The 20,766-nt window shown below is 38.3% G+C and overlaps 1 protein-coding gene across 1 annotated transcript in view; it reads left to right on the plus strand.

Moving 5' to 3' along the window:
- cntn5 (contactin 5) overlaps positions 1-20,766 on the plus strand; it is a 73,633-nt gene that overhangs the window by 4,982 nt on the left and 47,885 nt on the right. Inside the window, exon 2 of the mRNA XM_062473124.1 lies at positions 15,206-15,325. Coding sequence (XP_062329108.1) covers positions 15,271-15,325 — 55 coding nt within the window. The 5' untranslated portion in view covers positions 15,206-15,270. The remainder of the gene's footprint in view (positions 1-15,205; positions 15,326-20,766) is intronic.

The following is a 20,766-nucleotide window of genomic DNA, read 5'->3' on the forward strand; positions in this document are numbered from 1 at the left end:
TTCCTTCCTTTGCTGAACACAATTTTAACCAGTTAAATAATAAATGAATGCAAGTATGTTGCCCAGTCATGTACTACATTACAGTATGGTCTGTCCTCTGTTTGGTGTTATGTACATCATGTACTCATGGCCAAGACTGATTACAAGTCATGCAAGAGAATCACAAATAATTGATTGGCCATATTATATTCTTGTAATAGTTGCCACAGTTGATTTTATAGAAAATAGTATCCCTTGTTCTGAAACCAGTAGCTAGGTGATTGTCAAATGTGAAAGTGCATTCATTAGTAGCACATGCTTATGAATCCAGTGTAATTGTGCTCAGAAATAAGGCTCTTGGCAAGCTTTTGAATACTGCTTCTTAACCTCCTGAAAAGCCTGTCTAATTACATAAGTACATTTTGCGAATTGTATTCTCAATCACTTACAGTTGTACTGCTGACAGAATAACCCTGTCAAAAAAAAAATGGTTGCTTGCTTTTTGGGTTGTCAGATGCTATATTCTATATGATACCTTCATTGAGTTGAAAATGGATGCTGGAGGCTTTTCCCCTAAACCATATTAGTAACACAGCAGAACTTGGCCAGAGGTGAGAAGATGGCTAGAGGTAAGGTATAATAGATGGTTCCTGAACATTACACCATGACAAACACCGAGAATTCTCAGTGAACAGGAAAAGCAGACCATCTTGACAAAATGCTTTGCCTCAGACACAAAGCTGTAGAACTAACGTGTGTAATTACAGGGGCCTGCTTTTCTAGTATAATGTAATACAACCAAACACATCTCACTGAAAGAAGTCCTCACAGAGCGCTGCTGTTGATAATGAGGAACTCACTAAATGAAGACCCAGGAGGTTTTCTCTGCTTTTTCACTCAGGCCACAGGCTGGGAGGGAACCGATGGGCTTCACTCTCTGTTTGCTCTCTCTTTAGTGGTCAAAACCGAGGTGTCTGTACACATTCGTCTGCTGTTGCAGCTTGAAAGCATGCAACAGTCCACTTTGAGTTGTCTGTTGCTGCATGTGCAGCCTTACGAAATTGAGATTTGTTTCCAAACATAACGAAGGGAAAGCTTCGGGCAGGGTCTTTTTCACAAGCTCCTCCTTTCTGGGATGGCTCACTGAATATTCATTGCTTTGAATATACTTTTATTGTAGTCCACATCATGCCTTATGTGCTGTATTTAGCAATGTCCCATAATATACAGAAATAAGATAATCATTTGTTTTTCTTTTACGAGACATTTGTTGAATGTGTCCCAATTGTCAATGGCTTAATAAAAAAACACAGTTTTGAAGATAACATTCTGAAAATACACACTGTAGCCTACAGTACCTGGTCCCCTGATCCACAAGTAAGCTTGGGAAGAAACCACAATTTGAGTGTAACCATGACAACGTGCCCTTTTTGATTCAAGTCAGGTAACATCATGTTTAAGGTTAAGTCTTTTACTTGACCATCCATCTAATAGTTTCCTCTTGTCAACTTGCAGTTTCACCTCCACTAACTGTAAGCTATTTGTCACACTTCAGTTGCCTCCATGTCGTAAAATGTTAGGTAATGAACAATCAAAGAACTAGTGATATAGCTCCACTTATACTGCTAGTTTACAAGATGCTATGCAAGCCTTGTGTTTTAGTTTTTGCTTTCATATTGTTATTATTACCAATTTAGTTAGACAGGGATTTAGAATATATAGTATAATAGAACTGTAGAATAATATAACTGGCCTTTCTTTAAAATGCATGGCACTGCAATGCTATGTTATTTCCATCCATGGGAGAAAACCCATGTATGCAAAAAAAAACCTTACCATTACACCCTTACCACCATCCTGAATCACTGACAATAGGTAGTTATTAACACCAGGCAAGATGGGTCCTGACCATCAGTGTGATGCTAAAAGAACTGGAAATTGACAGACCAGGTGCTTATGTGTACGTATTTTGCTCTCAGTTGGCCAGTGTTAGTGACTGTTGTGCACACTGCTTCTTCTCTGGTTTAACAGTTAGAGGAGTGTGGCTGTCTGCTGTAGTAATACCCTAAAGCCCATGACAATGTATTACGACTTCTGCTGTTCTGCACACCCCAGTTGTACTGTTGCCTGTTTGTGGCCCGCTTGCATGACTCTCATGCCTTTTTCCTAACCTCAATCCTAACCTCTGTACTCAACAATATGTTTTCGCACACAAGAATGCTGTTGGCTGGATATTTAATGTATTTTACTCACCATTTTCTGTACATTTTTTTGTTGTGTGTGAAAAGCCCTGGAGGGCATCTGTTCCTCAGGTACTTAGAGCTTGGCAAAACGTTTACACTCTACTCAGAGTCACTCAGGTTACTTGTTTTTGCACTTGTTTTTTAACTGCTAAGTACCAACCATACACTGTACATAATACCATATAGGTGCTATGCATTCATGTAGTCTATTAGCAAGTTTAGAATAAAGGATAAAGATAACAATAATGTCATAGACGTGTCCTGTTATATCTCTTAGGATGGGATGTTGCTTGTCCGCTATGGCATCATATGAAATTCAATAAATGAAACTATGAAACACCTAGATCTCATAAATTGCCATGGCTGTCACTAATATAGCATACTAGCCTTAAAAGGCATGTGACATTCGCAACCACTGAGGGTGGGCCGTCCGGGCCATCCTTTCTACTGTCAGCAGCAGTTGATGATTCGTGTGTGAGTGGATGTGTTAATTGTGCTGACTTTAGCTCAAGAGATCTAAGAATGGGCTCTTGGCCCGCCTCCACATATGCCAGATCGCATAGTCATTAAAGTTCCATTTCAACTGAGCTCATTTTGAGCACTCTTGTTCGGTGCATAAAACTCATGTTCTATTGTTTCCTATGAAAGGAGCAGTAGTTGAGTGTCCTGCAGAAACGGGTTCACCTACACAGGGTGAACACTGAGGGGAGAGTGCGCTGCGGGGTTCGTTCTGCAGTTGGATGTGTTCAAGGTGTTTCTTATGGATTTCCAGTTTTATGTACATTTTACATTTACATTTAGTCATTTAGCAGACGCTCTTATCCAGAGAGACTTACAGTAAGTACAGGGACATTCCCCCGAGGCAAGTAGGGTGAAGTGCCTTGCCCAAGGACACAACGTCAGTTGGCATGACCGGGAATCGAACTGGCAACCTTCGGATTACTAGCCCGATTCCCTCACCGCTCAGCCAACTGACTGCTCAGCCGCTCAGCCAATGTGTTGTTACTCCACATGTAACAACACATTGCATAGAAGCATAGTTTGCTAATAATGGCATGCAATCAAGTATTGAATAAATCAACAGAGGATAGCTGAAATTACACGGTTCATTTATCAGTGCAGGTCAATAGCAACAGGAGGTTGTTTTTTTGTTTGTGCTTTATTGCTTCAGTACAGTAGCATGCAGAACAGTGTGCTATTTAAAACCATTGACGCACTACGATACTTAAACACAACTGAGTCAGTCTCAGTACAGAAATGCATGAGGTATATCAACAATGTACTGCCTATGTTTAGTGGATTATGTTCTAACTAGTCTTGACTACAGCTGCCTGTAAAAAAATTATTGGAAAGAAATACAACAGTTTGTTGTTAGAGGAATAGTAACTGCATGTGTGGTTTCTAAATTCTTTCAAATATGCATTCACACTTTCACAAAAGCAGTTGTTCCATAGAATCACGAGTGAATGTACACTACTGGACCAATGGATCTCACAGTGTATTATTATGCAGGGAGTCAGATGGCTAAGCGGTTAGGGAATCGGGTATTAATCAGAAGGTTTCCGGTTCGATTCCCGGCCGTGCAGAATGACGTTGTGTCCTTGGGCAAGGCACTTCACCCTACTTGCCTCGGGGGGAATATCCCTGTACTTACTGTAAGTCGCTCTGGATAAGAGCGTCTGCTAAATGACTAAATGTGAATGTAAATTATTGTCAATTGATGGAAACCTTTTGTATGTAACACTGAACTCACTGATGTGTTATTCTGGACTCAAAATATGTCTGAAAAAATAAGAAATGAAACAGCTTTAAAGGGTATCATATTCTTCTTGTGTTCCCTAATCCTTTTAGCAACCAAACATGTGTGACACCCTTCACTGCAGGTTGTACTTATCCACCTGTCCCAGAAATGTCAGCCTTTTTATCATTTCTGTGCTGTGCAAGGCTGGTCTGTTTCTATCTGTTTATATATTCTATATTCAAGCCATGAGGATTTTTGTTATTTGCAGATAAAAAATGTCCCTGAGTGAGTCTGTGGTTAACTAAATTGATCAAATTACTGTTACATTTAGTCATAACTGTTGATCCGTCATCAACAGTAAAATGTCAAGATGCCACCCAAACTATTTAACTTTGGATATGTATTCCCTCATCATCTATCTTTCAGGCTTTTATTATACCATCAAAACATTCCTGCATCTAACAGTGTTCTATTTGTCCTATTGGTAGATGTTCTCACTTTAGTGGCCACATACACAGTGCATTTTGTGAAGGCTGGAAAGGGGCTTCTACAGTATGTGGAGGTTAACAGCTCCAGTTATCCTTTAGTTTCTACCAGCTGCTGTGTTTCTTATTCCTCAGAGGAACGGGATAAATAAATAAGATGGCAGGACACACACTGTTGTTGCTGCTACTGCTGGAGGAATCTATCACCAACGTTCACATTCTGCTTGTAATAGGAGCTTCCTCATCAATGTAAACTCATTTCAGACCACCATTAGAAAGGGCATGTTGTAATCCAATAGCTATATTGGACCAGAAATCAGCGCATGGATCTGTTGTCTGTGTAAATGTACTTTACCATACAGAAAAGTATGTCTGAAAAATCTTATATCAAAGGAAATATGAGTTTACTGATAATACCTAGCTGTAGGAACATCACCTGAAATTGAACAGTTTCACTCATTACATAGAAAAGTTGCTTTGATGGCATTTCAGTGATCAAGTGTCATTATGTTCAGAGCAATGGGCCATGACATGATAACTTATATTATAAGTAATACAAATGCCCTGTCAAAAACAGGTCCAAAGCCCCAATGTTTTTCATCATTTTGTTGGCAGCTTGAACTAAAATCAATATCCCTGTGCTGTGCCATGACTGCATTCTCATATCCATTGCCCAATCAATAGCAATGGAGTCAGGGTAGTCTTGGATAAAACAGGCCTTGAACTCTTCACCATATCATTGATAGTTGACAAGGCATTAGAAGGTTGGGTGGTGGTGGTGGTGGTGGTGGGGGGGATGCGCTGGAGATAATTAAAGTTTAGTTTAGGCCACTTCTTCTAAGCCTCTCCATTTTGGCTGCTTCTACTGATTTGATCTTATATGTGGTTATGGTCAGGTCTAGAGTTAATTTTGTTTGAATAAAAAAGCATTAGACCCTCCCTCCGTTCATTGATCAAAAAATATTGCTTAATACTAATGTTAAATTTATAAGATGTTATTCAAATCTCCAACACCATCCCTCCAGGTACAGTATTACAACTTAGTTTCAGTTTCTAAAACAATGATGGTTTAATATCATTTTCAGGTGTAGTTTACAGTAGCTATGGACCAGTTGTAAACATAATCTTGAGTCAAATGACAATAAAACAATCTCTCTCTCTTACCATCATGATGTTATGAATCCCAATGTGCCTCGAAGTAATCAAATCAGGCTTGTTTTCATTGTATAGATTTTTGCTCTAAAAGAAAGTTTATACTGGTGCCAGGATAAGGTTTCATTAATACCAGTTATTCATTTATTCAACAGCTCAATATCTGTCTTTATTTTGTTTCGATTGTTTAAGTGTAAAAAGTCTAAACGTTTGAACTGTATCCAGTCTCCTTACTGGATAGCGCCAAGGACCACCGGGAAAGGCAACACTAGTATGCCTCGAAAAAACAAAACAGGCATTTAGTCATTTAGCAGACGCTCTTATCCAGAGCGACTTACAGTAAGTATAGGGACATTCCCCCGAGGTAAGTAGGGCGACGTGCCTTGCCCAAGGACACAACGTCATTTGGCACGGCCGGGAATCGAACTGGCAACCTTCGGATTACTAGCCCGCTTCCCTAACCGCTTAGCCACCTGACTCCCAATGATGAGGAGGCTTGATGAAACAACATCATCAAGTCAAGATAAGAGGAGTGGGTCAGTGTGCTAGTGTGACTTTCAGCAAGCAGTAATTCCAAAAGGAGGACTTAGCCAAGGCTTATTGATAAATCTGAGGATTTCATCACTAGGGATAAACACATGGTGAAGCCAGGAATTGGTTAGAGAGGCTATGAGGTTATGATGCCACCATGATGGATAAGGTGATACATTGCAGTTATACCAGTTTGAAAAGGGTGGTGTTACAGATGGTGATAAAGTAATTGCTGTACTGCCATGACAACTGAATTGATAATTGTGATTCAACATGACTGTATTGTTACCACACTCGTAAAGTCGGATGGAAATATGAAATATATCTGTGTTGTGTATAGCCTCAGATTTTATTTCAAGAATGGGACTATTTGCTAGTTCTTTTGTGGTAATCAGTTACCATCATTAGATTGGCATGTACAGGAAGCAACATTTTTCTGTCATTTCATCCTCAGTGATAGATGCGGTAATTGTAGCTATTTTCAGCACAAGGTTGACAGCAGTGATAGAAATGCTCTGCTTCCAGAGTCCCATGCTGAGTTCTTTAGTCTTCTTATTAGAAAATGGTTAAATGCCACCTTGTTTAGAGTAGTTCTACTCAGTCCTTTACGTCCAGACGTTTCTAAAGGCATTTGTCACTATTTCCGAAAGTACATCCTGTGCTATAGATGAAGAATCTAGTGGCACATCCAATCTACATTTGCTAGATTTGCTAGTATAATTTAGCTTTTACACTGAGTACATGTATTTCAGGTGTATTTCAATATTTTCTGCCTTATCAAAAATGATTTATTTCATGCTTGTCTGTAACAAGCTGGCCTCAAGCTACATTTAAAAAAAATGAAGCTGGCTATGTGAAAGGGTGAGATAAATCATTTTTGATGTTACCTTTCACATACTCACCAGCTCTTGACAGCATGTGCGTGTGTTCCCTGGCAGCTTTGTCTGGCATAGGCCAATGTAATTGCCATTCTAGATTCCACTGTGGCACCAAATTCCAAATGACTTGACACTGTGGTCATTTCAAGGGAATTGTTTGACAAGTGCACATCATTTGGGAAAATGGGGCAGGCCCTGAAACTGCTCATAATTAAAAACTAATTTGCCTTGCAGTGATATTTTTTTGGTATCTGCCTGTCATTGTTAAGTATACTAAGTCTCTAGCATTCAAATTCACTAAGACACAGTTGATGTATGTTGGAGAAGGTTTCTAGATATCGTGCCCATCTCAATAGGTTCCAGGTTCAAGAAATAAAATGATCTTACGTCAGAGAGGTGTTACTTTAAAATGGACATCTCTTAGCTGTTGTCAGGGAGAGTAGCACTGCCTATTGACAATATATGATTACCTAAACCACATTAGACATGTTGTTATGTATTGCATGCAAAGGACCCTTTGTAGTTGACCAGACTTTTTGATAACTGATAACTGTAAACTTGTGTGCCACAGCACACAAGTTTTGGGATCCATCCAAATAATGGATTTCAGGATTTTGGATGGTACTGATTAAATCATAATGGCATGTTGTTTTTACTCTTGCTCTAATAATAGAAGTTCATCAACATGTTTGAAAATTGGAAAAGCCTTGAAAAGGTGCAGTTGGCATTTCCACCTTACCACACCATCAATATAATGGCAAGCAAGCAAAGACATCAACCCACAGCTGAAAACACTCAGTTATAGTTCCAGAATAGCAATCTCAATCAGAGGTGGACAAGTGTAGAATACCACCCCACTGCATGCACAGAGCACCATTTTAAGAAGTGCTGTTCAGAGAGACATAGTTGTTCTTAGCAATCTATCAGATTTCCATGATTTCACAAGACAAGATTGCAGGAAATAAATAGATGCAGAGAGACTTTTCCAATCCTATTTTTCCAACTCATCTGAGCTTGCTGCATATTTCTCTGTGGCACAGTTACAGGCATATGCAGTCTTAGACCTTCCCTCCCTCTTCAGGCTTTGAAGTGCCAGTTTCTTTTCACATCAGCCTACGGTGTCTTTAGGACCATTAAGCATCTCAGGCACACATTTCATCAAAACAGGTTTTTTTCCGGGGTTTCGGGTTCCACATGTAATTTCATAGTGAAAGTTGCCTTGCACCATACAGGTGTGCTCAGTCTCGCAGCGCTGAAGATAATTGCCTACTGCCCTCACCTTGGTAATTGTCTTTTGATTGAGGTCATCAGGACAATCAATGCCAGCAAGGGGTGAAAAGTGACAGCAATAGACCTGAGACAGACATGCTGGGTTGGAGTGAGGGTGTGAATAGCTATAGAGCCAGTGATTGAGAATCGGGAGACTTTTTGAAGCAACATCCCCGGCAGCATGCTGTGCTGAAACCGCTATATTTACCTTGACAAAACTCTGTGCTGTCTGCTTGTAAAGAAACCAAAGTAACACTTTACGTTACAGTATGCTTGTTATATAGTATCTACATAAGTAAGTACTTTGTAATAGGCAATGCCTATTAATGAACAACATGTACTTAATATGCAGTTACCACATAGAACAGCCTGTAATTCTACACTACAATTAAATAGGGGTCACCGAGAACCACTGTGTGTTTTTACATGCTTGTATTAAGGTTCTCTCCATGTTCATACAGAACAAAGATGTTGCTCAATTTGTGACTGTACATTGCCAATGGCCATCCATCCATCCATGCAACAAGAACAATGAGATTTAAAGTGTTACTGAAGTTACTGGACAAGTTATGTATGGTTGGGTTTAAAATGTGGGTATGGGGATGCACTGGTATCATCTATCCAGACCAACAATCCCTCTCTACTAATGTAACTGAAGATGCAGTCTACAGGGTTAATATTGAAATGTTATATGGAGATTCAGTGTTCAGGCTAAAACTGCCTCCATCGTCTGGTTGTAGATGTCTTTTGAGTTCAACTCCATGACCTAACAATGGGTTACAGTAATCTTGGGAGAGAGGGAGAGACTGTAGGCTTTGTTAGGGTCAAGCAGTGATAAGCAGTATTGAGTGTAATCCTTATTAGTGTTTATGCGTATCCCTCAGCACTGGGAATAATGTATCCTGTGTGTGCAGCATAGCTCCATTCAAAGAGCTAAACAGCCTATAAACTGATTTAATGATTTTGAATAATAATTCACCATCAATAAACAGCATCTTCTGTGATTAATCTGCCTTTCATTTATCAAAAGAATATCACTTTCTTTTTCCCATGTATTTATAGTTTTGCAGTGAATTTAAAATGCACTACTCCAGGAAAGTATTACAGGGAATTGTGATACTTCAGATGCTATGGGATTAGTGTAATCGTTTTTCAAAAATGTTTCTGAAAATGATTAGATAGAAGTTTGTAACAGAGCCACCAAACCAGAATTCATGGTGCCAGCTAAAGGTGCAAATATATAAGAATAAGTTACGTAACTTAAATTATTATAAACTTACTCAGAGATACAAAACAGATTAAGCCTATTTTATATATTATATTTAAAATTACTTTCACTATATGTTGGTACATTAAGGTACAATGTTGTTTTGTTGATTGATTAGAGATTGTGTGATTAGTTTTCATTGATATTGTTTTTTTTTTGCAAACAAGTACAATGTAAGTGAGTAGTAATCAAACCTGAAATAAAGTAGATGTTCATATGTTATTAAATGGCACAATTTGTCTTGACTTGAATTCATGCTGAAGTATGTTGCTAAAAACCAACTAAGTCATCATTCTCCCAAGGAAATGAATGACAGGTTGTTGTTAATGGCAATAATGAGCAGGGACTTAACTGACATTTTGTTTTGTTTCATATTAGACAGTATGGGAAGTTATACAGAAACTGATTGCACATTCTGCTTTCTGGTGGCAACAAGGATAGGGCATATAGTATTTATCCAAATTTATCCAAAATGAAATTTCTTGTGGAATCTTTTTTTATTTCAAGTTTTGTCATTTGTTGAATTGGTAATGAAGTTCTTTATGTTATCTTGACAATAGAATTTCTAATAAAGAACATATTTAGGACACACTATCCCGAGCGTAAGCAATTATGCTTTCCATGAAAAATTAATGTAATTATTTTCAATAGGAATTTGTTGAAAACAGATACTGTATCGTCAGAACACTCAAAGCAATACCAAGTCTCCTTTCCTCCAAGTACCTACATTTTTTTTGACCTGCTATCCTAATTTCCACAATAAATTTAACTGTGGCGCAGTGAGGAGGGCCATTAAGAACACCATGGTGTCTGTCCCTCAAGGCTTCTCATTATTCAGCATCAATATACATCATTAAAATGATTGCATTCAAATGAGGACTAGGAGTCGAAGTCTAACCTTCACTATTAAGACAAATATCAATATTGCAAGCTCAGATTACACATTGTGCATAATCAGGCAATAGGGGATTTCATTGTGGAGTGAACTTTTGCTGCTTTAGCCTGAAGCAAATACCACACCCAGGGAATCTAAGGCCTTCAAGTAGACAGTAGAGCATGTTGTTAGAGCGCTTTCTATCTCTCTCAGAAAACTCTAGAAATAATACTGACACTGAACAAGTTTTTTGACAGTTTTACAGACAAATTCTGTCTCACAAAAACGTTTATTTCTTATGGTTGTGTGAAGAAAAACCTGAAAATGTTCTATCCACATTTACCTCATTTATGCAAATTTCATCAAATAGACACAGCCACATAGACTATTTGCGATGAGTTGAAGGCCAGCGCAAGGTTGATGAAGTTGATTAAATTCTGTGGTCTGGCTTTCCGATTTACTTACCGTCTCTTGTCACACAAGAACATGCTAATAAGATTCTTTGCCAAGGTGAAACTTGTGAATGGTGAAACTATAATCAGTATCAGAATCTTACGTTTACCGATTGCTATGAGAATTATACCTGTCATTAGGGTGTGAGCCTGCTTGTAGCACTCAGGCACAGCATCATGCTTGGAAAATTATTTTTGTCAGAGTTAAAGATAAATTAGCCAGATTAGTTGTGACTGAGACAAATAAGGTAGATTTTATGTATCTGACTGTTCATCACACGTTTTCCATACTTCCCATTGTGTCAGCCCTGTTGAAGACTTAAAGTCCATCAGAGCTAAATTAGTAGTCTAAATGTTTTTCTTACTGTAGGAGTACATGGCTTTCACAGGCACCACAGCATATTGACCAGACCTTGACAGGTGTACATTATTTTGCCATGAACTAAATAGCAAATGTGATTGAGATATTGGTGTAACCTCTGGTACAAATATGGTATTCATTAGAATAACTAATATCCATAGTATTTAAACTAAAATTATGATCTTACAATGGTTTCATTAAACAGGTGACCATTTGTAACTTGATTCTCATTCAATAGGTACTTCCTCCCTGGGATATTGTTCTTCTGACTTTAGATGTTCTGCTGGCCCACAGAGGTCACTGCTTTTGTCTAGTCTCATGTCTCAACCACTCAAATTCATTTTCCTTAGGGGGAGATTACTCTGGATCTAGCTTGTTTGATTAATGAACAACTCAAAGAGACTTGCTGGGTAGGGATTATAAGAGCAATCAACGCTTGATCTTATTACGGTACATTTTTGTATGCCTCTCATTCCCTCAAATATGTGTAGCAGCTTTAATTTGGAGATTCTCAGAATACTTTGAGAAATTCCCAAAGGTATGATGAATCGATAGGTCAGGGTCCATGTCTAGCCACATCAAAGACAATGTGTCTGTCACCTTCCCACCTCTTTTCAATTTTCATATTTCAGCATAGATGTAGCCTGCAAGACACCTTGTGGTGTGTGAGCAAAGTATGCAACACAGCAGAGGCAAAGAGACACCTTGAAAATGAATACATCTCCTGCTTTACAGTCAACCATTTTAAGAAACATTGTAGTAAGTGTGATCCATGTTGCAAGACTCATGGACAACACTATGAACAGAGAATATTGCCATTACAATATACATATTTCCTTTTTATTCTATATTTTTGTTGACACTGCTTACTGTACTATACAAAAATGCCAATATTGTCAAGTTCAATTGCTATTGTGTATCACACTGAGCTTTTTAGAAAACAGTAGGTTACAGTTTACTGGGATAAGTCAATACGGTACAATACTGTAGTACACAGAAAAAGAATATACACATTTGTATACAGTAAATTACAGTAATTTCTGAGAACAAGAAAATAATTGGTCAGAGATTTCCATTTTGTAATTGTTATTTGCGAATTGATCCAAAGCGATTGAGAAGAACTGCTGATTTAATTAATTATGTTGATGATAGACCAAAGAATGTGCTTATTTAAATTTCGCAAATGTCAAAGATACATGTACTTTAGCTTCACAGTGGATGCAGTAACTGGCTGCTGTTGTAATTTGTATAGCTTCGCCCTCAAAGTGTAATTGCCTCTGTCCAAAACTGAGATCACTGAGATCACGGCTCCACTGTCCTGCCATCTGTGCGGCGTGTAGATGGCTGAGAAATGAGAGGGTTGAGGCCTGAGCTGACAGGTCTGCCAGAGGTCTACTTGATGTGGAGCAGTCAAGTGAGATGAACTTTAGACAGCCAGACTGCAAGCCCTGATTATACAATATACACGACGGACCCAGTTTCTGACAAATATGGTAAACACTATAGAAATATGTGTATGAATGATCTCCCTTGCTCTTCTGTGTGGGCAAGGTGGGCAACATTTCTCATTTTTCGAATGTAGCATTCTCTTGTTATAATCCAAAAGATAACATTTTTAACTATAATAAACATGCAATAATAGGGAATTGAGTGGGCCAAATGTTGCATGGTTTCATTTCCATTAGTTAGTCTGAGAAGTGCTTTTGGCAATTTGTTTTTTATTTGTATATTTTAATTATAAAAACATGAAAGTAACTAAATATGAGAAAGACATGGTGATGCCTCCATCATCTGCCTGCGGATGATGTTTTTTTTTTTTACAGTTAAGAGTGCTCAAAGACAAACAAAAAAATCTGTGTCTGGCACACATTTTGTTCTGTATCTTGACTGAAATACACAACTACTACTAAAACTGCATTCCTCCACGCTATTGCACAAAAACATTGGTGGTCAAACTCAGTTGAACTGTAAATGTTTAAACACTATAGACCCTAAAAAGGCTTTTAGCTAATTGTTCTAATATTGTGCAAGGATGACGGACATGAGGGGTTGGAACTGTTCAGTGCAGCAGGAGGAGGTAGGCTGGGAGGATGGAAAGAAAGAGAGTCCGTGAGGGAAAGCAGGTGGCTTTAATAATGAATGTGGCAAGATTCCTCCTGGATCTGGACATGCTTCCTCAGCCCTCATTGCTTAGAGCAGTCTGTGGCACCACTTAAATGTATCCAGTGAAGTAAACAATGCTCATGAAGACAGACAGACAGACACACAATAATAAGATATACAATTTAGATAGATTGTGAGATAAATATACACACATACAGACAGACCAATACATAGTTTGATACATATATTCACACAGCACACAAACAATGGATAGGTAGATAGATACATAGATAGCTACATAATACATAGATACATTCATACCATGGTCTGGGTGAATACTCGATTCTGATTGGCTGCAAGGGTGTCCATTATCGGGTGATAACGGACACCTACTACGTCATTGCAGCAAAACTGTCTTTTCACCGTTCTAAATTATTGCGCTGGCTACATATATGAGCCTGTACAAAGTGTCTGAAATAAGCAACCATAACAACAGGGACGAAGTCAAAGCCTCCATTTACAATTTTGAAAGACTAACAAACAAGCTAACTTGTATTTACAACAATGAGTGACTTCAATATTTACTTTAACCTATTTGAAAAATGTTACTTTTCTGAATGTAATGTGTCAGTGTCACGTAACCGCTCATCTCACATCCCATTCTCTATTCACCTCGCAGACAGGCTGCGACCAACACGACAGTAGCAGCAACTCTACACATGGCCGATTATTTTCTTCTTAAAAATCTTGATTTTATTTGGGGACAATGACATGGCTCGATAGCTGGCTAGTCATGTTGTTAAACATACTGTCAAATTATAATTACTGTTTGGAGAAAATGTCATCTTTGATGCGGTCATCTCACATCCATTTGCTATTCAACTCGCTCCACAGGCTGCGTCCGTACTGTAGCCTAGTAAGTTAACTGTTACCAGTATATTGCCGATACTTTGTTCTCAGGGCTGCCAACTTTTCCAAAAACCTTGGCGTGATATTTGGTAGCAACACCCCCCCCCCCCCCCCCCCCGGGGCGAGCTATCGCGAGCTTTACTCCCCCCCCCCCCCCCCCCCGGCGAGTTTACACGGCTGTTTGCGCGTCAATGATGCTTCACTCCGTTAACCTGCGCCTCGTCCGTTACTGTTTACAACGTTAGCTTGGCTACTTGTTTGCCGTTGCCTTTTCAGCGTGAGATATACAATGTGTGGCGTGAGAAATGTTTGAAATGCGTGTGTCACACGGCGAAACCGTGAGAGTTGGCAGCTCTGTGTTCGTGAAAATCTTGATATTGATTTTGGGACAGTGACATGGCTGGTTAGATAGACAATCTTCTTTCAAACATACTGTACAATTATATTTAGCTACTGTTTGTCAACCGTACACAATGCTATTGCCTTTGAATCTTGCTAGCATAACGTTAGCTTTCGCGCTAATAGCTCAGCCAAAGGAAAGCCGGTGTTGGTTCTATGAGCTGAGCGGACTAGAATTATCAGAGTTTGCTAACGTAAAAAAAAACGTTAGATTTCTATTGCAAAACACCTGAAAACATAAATTAATGTTTGTAAAAAAATATCGTTGGCATTTGACCAAGCGGGATAATGCCCTCGGCGGAAGCAACCGTCGGTTCACGCCTCCGCATTGTCCATTATCAGGTGATAATGGACACCTCGTCGGGCATTTTCCCTTACATGTAGGTATGTACCTACGTACATATTCTAGGTAGTTGGTCTTCTCCTTGTTTCCCAAGGTGCCAGTATATTTCCAGGTTAATACATCTTTAATTGCCTCTTGGACTGTCAATCAGACCATATATGAAACGTGTATATGAGAACCAGAGGTGTCTTTCAACCAGTCTTACTTTGTTTTTCCTAGACACAGCTTTAATGAAGAAACAGACCTGCTAACAATATCGCTGAAGGGGACCCTCCTGAACAAGTATGGGGTCACCATGGAAACCACTTCTCCTCCTGTCCATCATCGGTGGCCTTTCAGGTAAGAAAAGCACAATGCAGTGTTCAGAGAGCCAGGTTTATCTCCTCTCCGGTGTAGTTGACTTGGTTGCAGCACACACTGGTATCTACAGCCAGGACAGTGATAACAAGCTTAGTCGCTACCCTTATCAGATTTCGGAAAATGTTATACTCTTGCGCCATTGCTGTCTTAATCTTTCATACAGTCATATTTGAATAACTATGATCTGTCATCCTGCATACAAAGTATATTTCAAATGCCATAGCGAAGAAACATAGTACAAAACAATATGTTAACCAGGTTATCAGATATCTCGAACGGATATCTTGTGTATTTCAAGCATCCTCTGGGGGAAATAATTATGACATGACAGATACTGTACAGTGACCTATTTAAACGTTTATATCGGTAATCACAAATACTGCTCTTCAACTTCATCATTCTAATAGCCCTTGATCAAGGTTTTTTGTTCTGTAACGCAAAATAATTATTGGAGATCATCTGTACCTTGTCAGTGCCGGTCCAGGGTTTCACTGTGTCAACACAAGGGCTATAGTTTGCCAGCATCAAACACCCAAAGGGTGTGAACTAAAGAGATATTAACATCTCCCCAGCTGGTGGTCCCTGCCTGGAGGCCTTGTCTACCGATGAATAAGTGATGGTTGTTAGTAGGAAGGGGGTTGAATATTGGATCATTTCATTTTGGACGCCTGGTGATATTTGAAATTAAACTGTCAATTGATATGAGAGACTTGTCTATAACTTTGCAGTTGATGTGCAAATAAGGAGAATAGTTTCTCAGTTATGAGTATCGACATGTTACAGTAACATCTGCTCATAGATATTTGTCACAGGATGCATGTGAAGTAGTTTGTGATATTAAGGGAATTTACTGTATCTATGTGTAATGAAGCAAAGGCATGCAGTAAGTCTATGTTGGTGAATTTGCAATATTTCAACATTGCAGGCAGGTAGATTGTGACTTGTGAGATCCTCCTGAATGCTATGGTGAAAGTGCAGAAAAGCCTTTGTCCAAAGTAAATGATAAGTCAAAGTAAATAAATAACAGCACCATCCAGACGAATAAATTCACAGTGTTATTAACTTTGCATGTCTTTCACATCTGTTTGTTGTTTAAACAAACATGACATGATTACTTAATTTGGTTTATGTATGGTTAGCTTTTGCCATGAACGTAACTCCAAGTGAGTTAAGGTAGGGTTAGGCTTACAATGCTGAGGGTTAACTTAAATATACCTTAAACAACAGGTCCTGCACTTGGCTGGTTTTAGATGGTTGACACGTGCATTACAATACCAGCACTAGGGCTGTCCCCGACTAAGATTTTTTTCGACCAAGACTCGACTGAAAACTTCTGAAAATCGACTAATTTAAATTTGAAATGTTTTTTTTGTCTTCATATAAATGTCACAATGTTTTTCATCAAACCATTTTTTGTGATGTTTTAACCTCACTGTTTTAAGAAATAATCTGAAAGAAATACATATACGTAAGAAGGGAGATTGACAACTAGACAAACATAAATGTACAAAAATGTTCCCGATCTGGCTCAATGTAGCTGCTGGACATTCCAGATTCAGCCTCTATAAAATTTGTACTAATACTAATAATAAGCTTCCTGTTTTGAGTCACCCGGTACTTTGATTAAATGCTTCCATACCACAGATTGTATTTGCCTTTTTGTCTAAAGGATTAATAACACCAACTGTAGACAAAGTATGGTAGAGTTTGTAGGTAGGCTAACAGCTCGAAGGCTAATCGTGCTCATGTGCCGTGTGCAAAAAACAAAACGCAGATTAACAAAAGGAAAAACAGTAACACCTTTTTATATATATATATATTTGGAGTTGCTTTATTGGTCTTAGAAAATATAATCTACAATTTCTGGAGAACATTTCTTTAATTCAGCAATGGTGACACAAGCGGGAATCAGATCTCACACTCCCAAACGGCTGCTCAACTAAAAAAAAGTCTCAGCAGACCAAGAGCATATCGACCAAACAATCGACCAGTCGACTGAGTGGGACAGCCCTAACCAGCACTATAACATTCCCTCCATCCAACCCACTATTCTCTTTTGACTTTCTCACTTTTCATAGCCTTCATTGTTTTCTAATGAGTATCCTCAGAGACTGAATGCAAATGTTCAATTACCTTTACAGATAATTGAACAGTTTATAAATGCATTACTTAAATTGAAACATTTCTCAATAGCAAGATCTGCATCTTCATTTACAGGAGGTACATTTAATTAGCGATATACTTGACTGGCAGGATTCCATCAGCATCGCCAGAGAACTCAAGAATGAATTCAAAGTGATCTTGTCTGCATAATGCTGCATCTATTGTTGAACATGCGTATGTATGTCAACTACATGATTACATTGCTACATAGTAAGTCTTACTGCACACTGTAGCTTCACAGTATGAATCCATTTGGCTAAAAAGGTCATTCAGCGCAAGTCATTTCTCATTAATTAAAGAAGACATTTGCATTTCTTTCTTTACCTGATATCAGTAAAAACAAAACAGTTTCACCTCACCAGCTCTAACCATTTTCGTCTGTGGATGGATATATTATACTGTATTATAATTGTTTATATGGGTGACAAAATTATAGTATTCATACAAAGTTAATGCATACTTAGCGTGGCCCACTGAACAATACTCATTACACAAATTAAATGTTTTAACACATTATGGTTACCTCCAATGAAGCAACAGGCAGTTAATTATATATTTTTCACAGGGTACATGGGGTAAACAAATATGAAGCAGGAGTTTGAACAACCCGAAAATATGTTTATAATGCAAATATTTTTACACAACTCACAGACTGTCAGGCTTCCTCTGACAGGTTTTTCTAAGGGCTTTTATTCTGTTGTTTCTGGTCTATTCTTGTTCTGTGGGCAATTATTGTGCCGCTAGGGTGCTGGCAAAGCTCTGATAAACACTGAAAAGAGCAAAGGATTAAGCATCCACCGTGCATGTTGAGTTGCGCATAGGCAGGTTTTCCATGTGAAACAAAGCAATACTTTTTTTTTCTTGTCAAAGCTTTTGATCAGTCAATCTAAAAGCCAGTCAGAATATAATACTGCAGCAAAGTACAAACACTTGACTTTCTTGAGGAACACTGTGTTACAAAGAAATGCAGTGGCATTTTGCATGTAACTTTTCCACATGAAAAATTATTTGAATAATTGAATAACGATGTTGATTTATGTACTCTTTGTCATCATATATGAGTATATGTTACCCCATTTGCTATCTCTTGCTCATATTCTTTAAAGTTGACAAACTTGGATTATTTTTTTGGGCTATCTTGGGGTGACTGATAATAGTAATTTGACAGAATAAAGTAAAGTAATTTACTCACCCTGAGAATGCTGACCCTTTAGAGATATTTATGCACCATTTCTCAAAGTGTTTGACTGGTTTACCAAGTTTACAAAACGGTATGAGTGGCTAGTGCAGTTAATTTGTTTCTGCTGAGTCATTTTCTTTCCATTGATTTTTGATCTCAGCAATCCATTCCATGGGGCCTGGGTTGTTTGCAGCCGACAGCACTTTCTCAGCTTGTTCATAGTCAGAGGACTATGCAGGTATCTTTATCTGCCCTCCACTACTCTATCACCTCTTGTTGGCCTGTTTTGCACTTTGATTATTTCTTGAAGAAATGCAGACACCATGTAGTTTTCAGACCCTATGTTTTTGAAAGGAAGGTTTTCTTGTCTGGCCATATAATGCATAGTAGTCTATTATTCCTTCTATTACATCTTCCAGCTATAATGGATAAGATAACAATACCCACAGTAACAGTTTACATAAGAGTTAACAAGTTTGAATTAACCAAAAAATTGTTATGTAGTAGTTGATTACAGTTTAGCGGTACAAGTTATTACACATGTGAAACTTGGTACGAGTTGGTTTGGACTTCCCAGGGTTAAGTGGATTTTAACATTGATCTTGGTTTAGTAACAAAATCTTCAACAACCCTTTACAACATTAACTTACACCTTGTACCACTCCCCATACATTGCATTATTACACTTTTGTAATAACCTATATCGCAAACACTCTTTTCAAATTTTCTCCTCTTTGGTCCCGGACTGTCATGCTGCCGCAGCAATGTTCCAATTCATTACTATCACTTAACTAAATACAATATCCTAAGTTAATGCCATTAAATTGTCATTCAATTCAATTTATTCTGTGATTCTCATGAGCAAAGGGCAAGCGGAGGCATGTGCATGACAGTGACAACCCGAGCAGAAAACTCAGATTGATGGTGGTGACCAAGTGTCTGGAAGTATTTGATGCAGTTGTGTAGTGTGTTTTGAAATGGCAGGCTTACATTTTGGCCTCAAAGCAGATTCTACATAGTTAGTGCCCATGATCAATGCCACCATAGTAGAAATATTGAATAAATAGTAAACAACATTTTTGTGTAGTGTTTAGTGTACACCCAGCAGTCACAGTGAGTGTCTTCATTTTTCACTGGGGGGAAAGGAACTGCTGTACTGTTTAAATGCTCTTGATGAAAACTTTATTTTGAGTATTGCCCAATTTAAAGTTTGTGATTGCAATTCATCTTGAGCCTCAAATAACTCATAAGTTTTTTCAATATTGAATGTGGGTTGGATGGAATATAGATATGTAGTTCAGCATAAGTGATGCATGAAATCATTTTTACCAAGGGCAAAGGAGTCGTGCACCAGAAATACAGTTCCCTATGTAAGCATTTGTTTGGAGAAGACTCTGTATTTGTATGCAATGCACAAACACAGAGCATATCATAAAAAATGACATTATAAATGAGACATATCCAGTATGACGTTTAGAAAGAAAAAAAAATAAGATAAAAAACATGCTTATTGTTGCTTACTGGATTATGTTGATATTGCTCATCTAAATATTAACAGTTGATCCTGTATACGAACAAACTTATATTTGGGCGGTGACAGTGATTTATAATTGGTCAGCAATTATAAGCAAAGACTGTGAGCCTCATATGCCTTCACATTCCTCAAAGTCACCTTATGAATGAGTAGGAACATCAGTATTGTCAGATATATTCTTAGTCTTACGTTATGTTTTATTTGAAAGGTTGAAGCTAGACTCATTTTGAGCACATAAATTCCCCCCTGTGCACCGAGGATCAGGGAAAAGACTGGGTTTAGTAAGATGTCAGAAATGATGGGAGGGGGGAGTGGCAAATGATATATGGATTGGTCTATCTGTAATGATATTCCACTGAATAAATGTTCTCAAGCATAATCAGCTTCTGTCAATATAATCTCCCTCTGAAGGTCTTCATTAATCTTACAGGCTATGGCTAATCATGTCCGTCTACTTGAGCCTCGATGAACGCCTCACCTACTTATGTTATTTTAATTAATTTTCCACACTAAGGTCCAGAGGCTGCAGATGAGGGAAGTTTC

Source organism: Osmerus eperlanus, chromosome 11 (assembly GCF_963692335.1).
Source record: "Osmerus eperlanus chromosome 11, fOsmEpe2.1, whole genome shotgun sequence".
NCBI lineage: Eukaryota > Metazoa > Chordata > Actinopteri > Osmeriformes > Osmeridae > Osmerus > Osmerus eperlanus.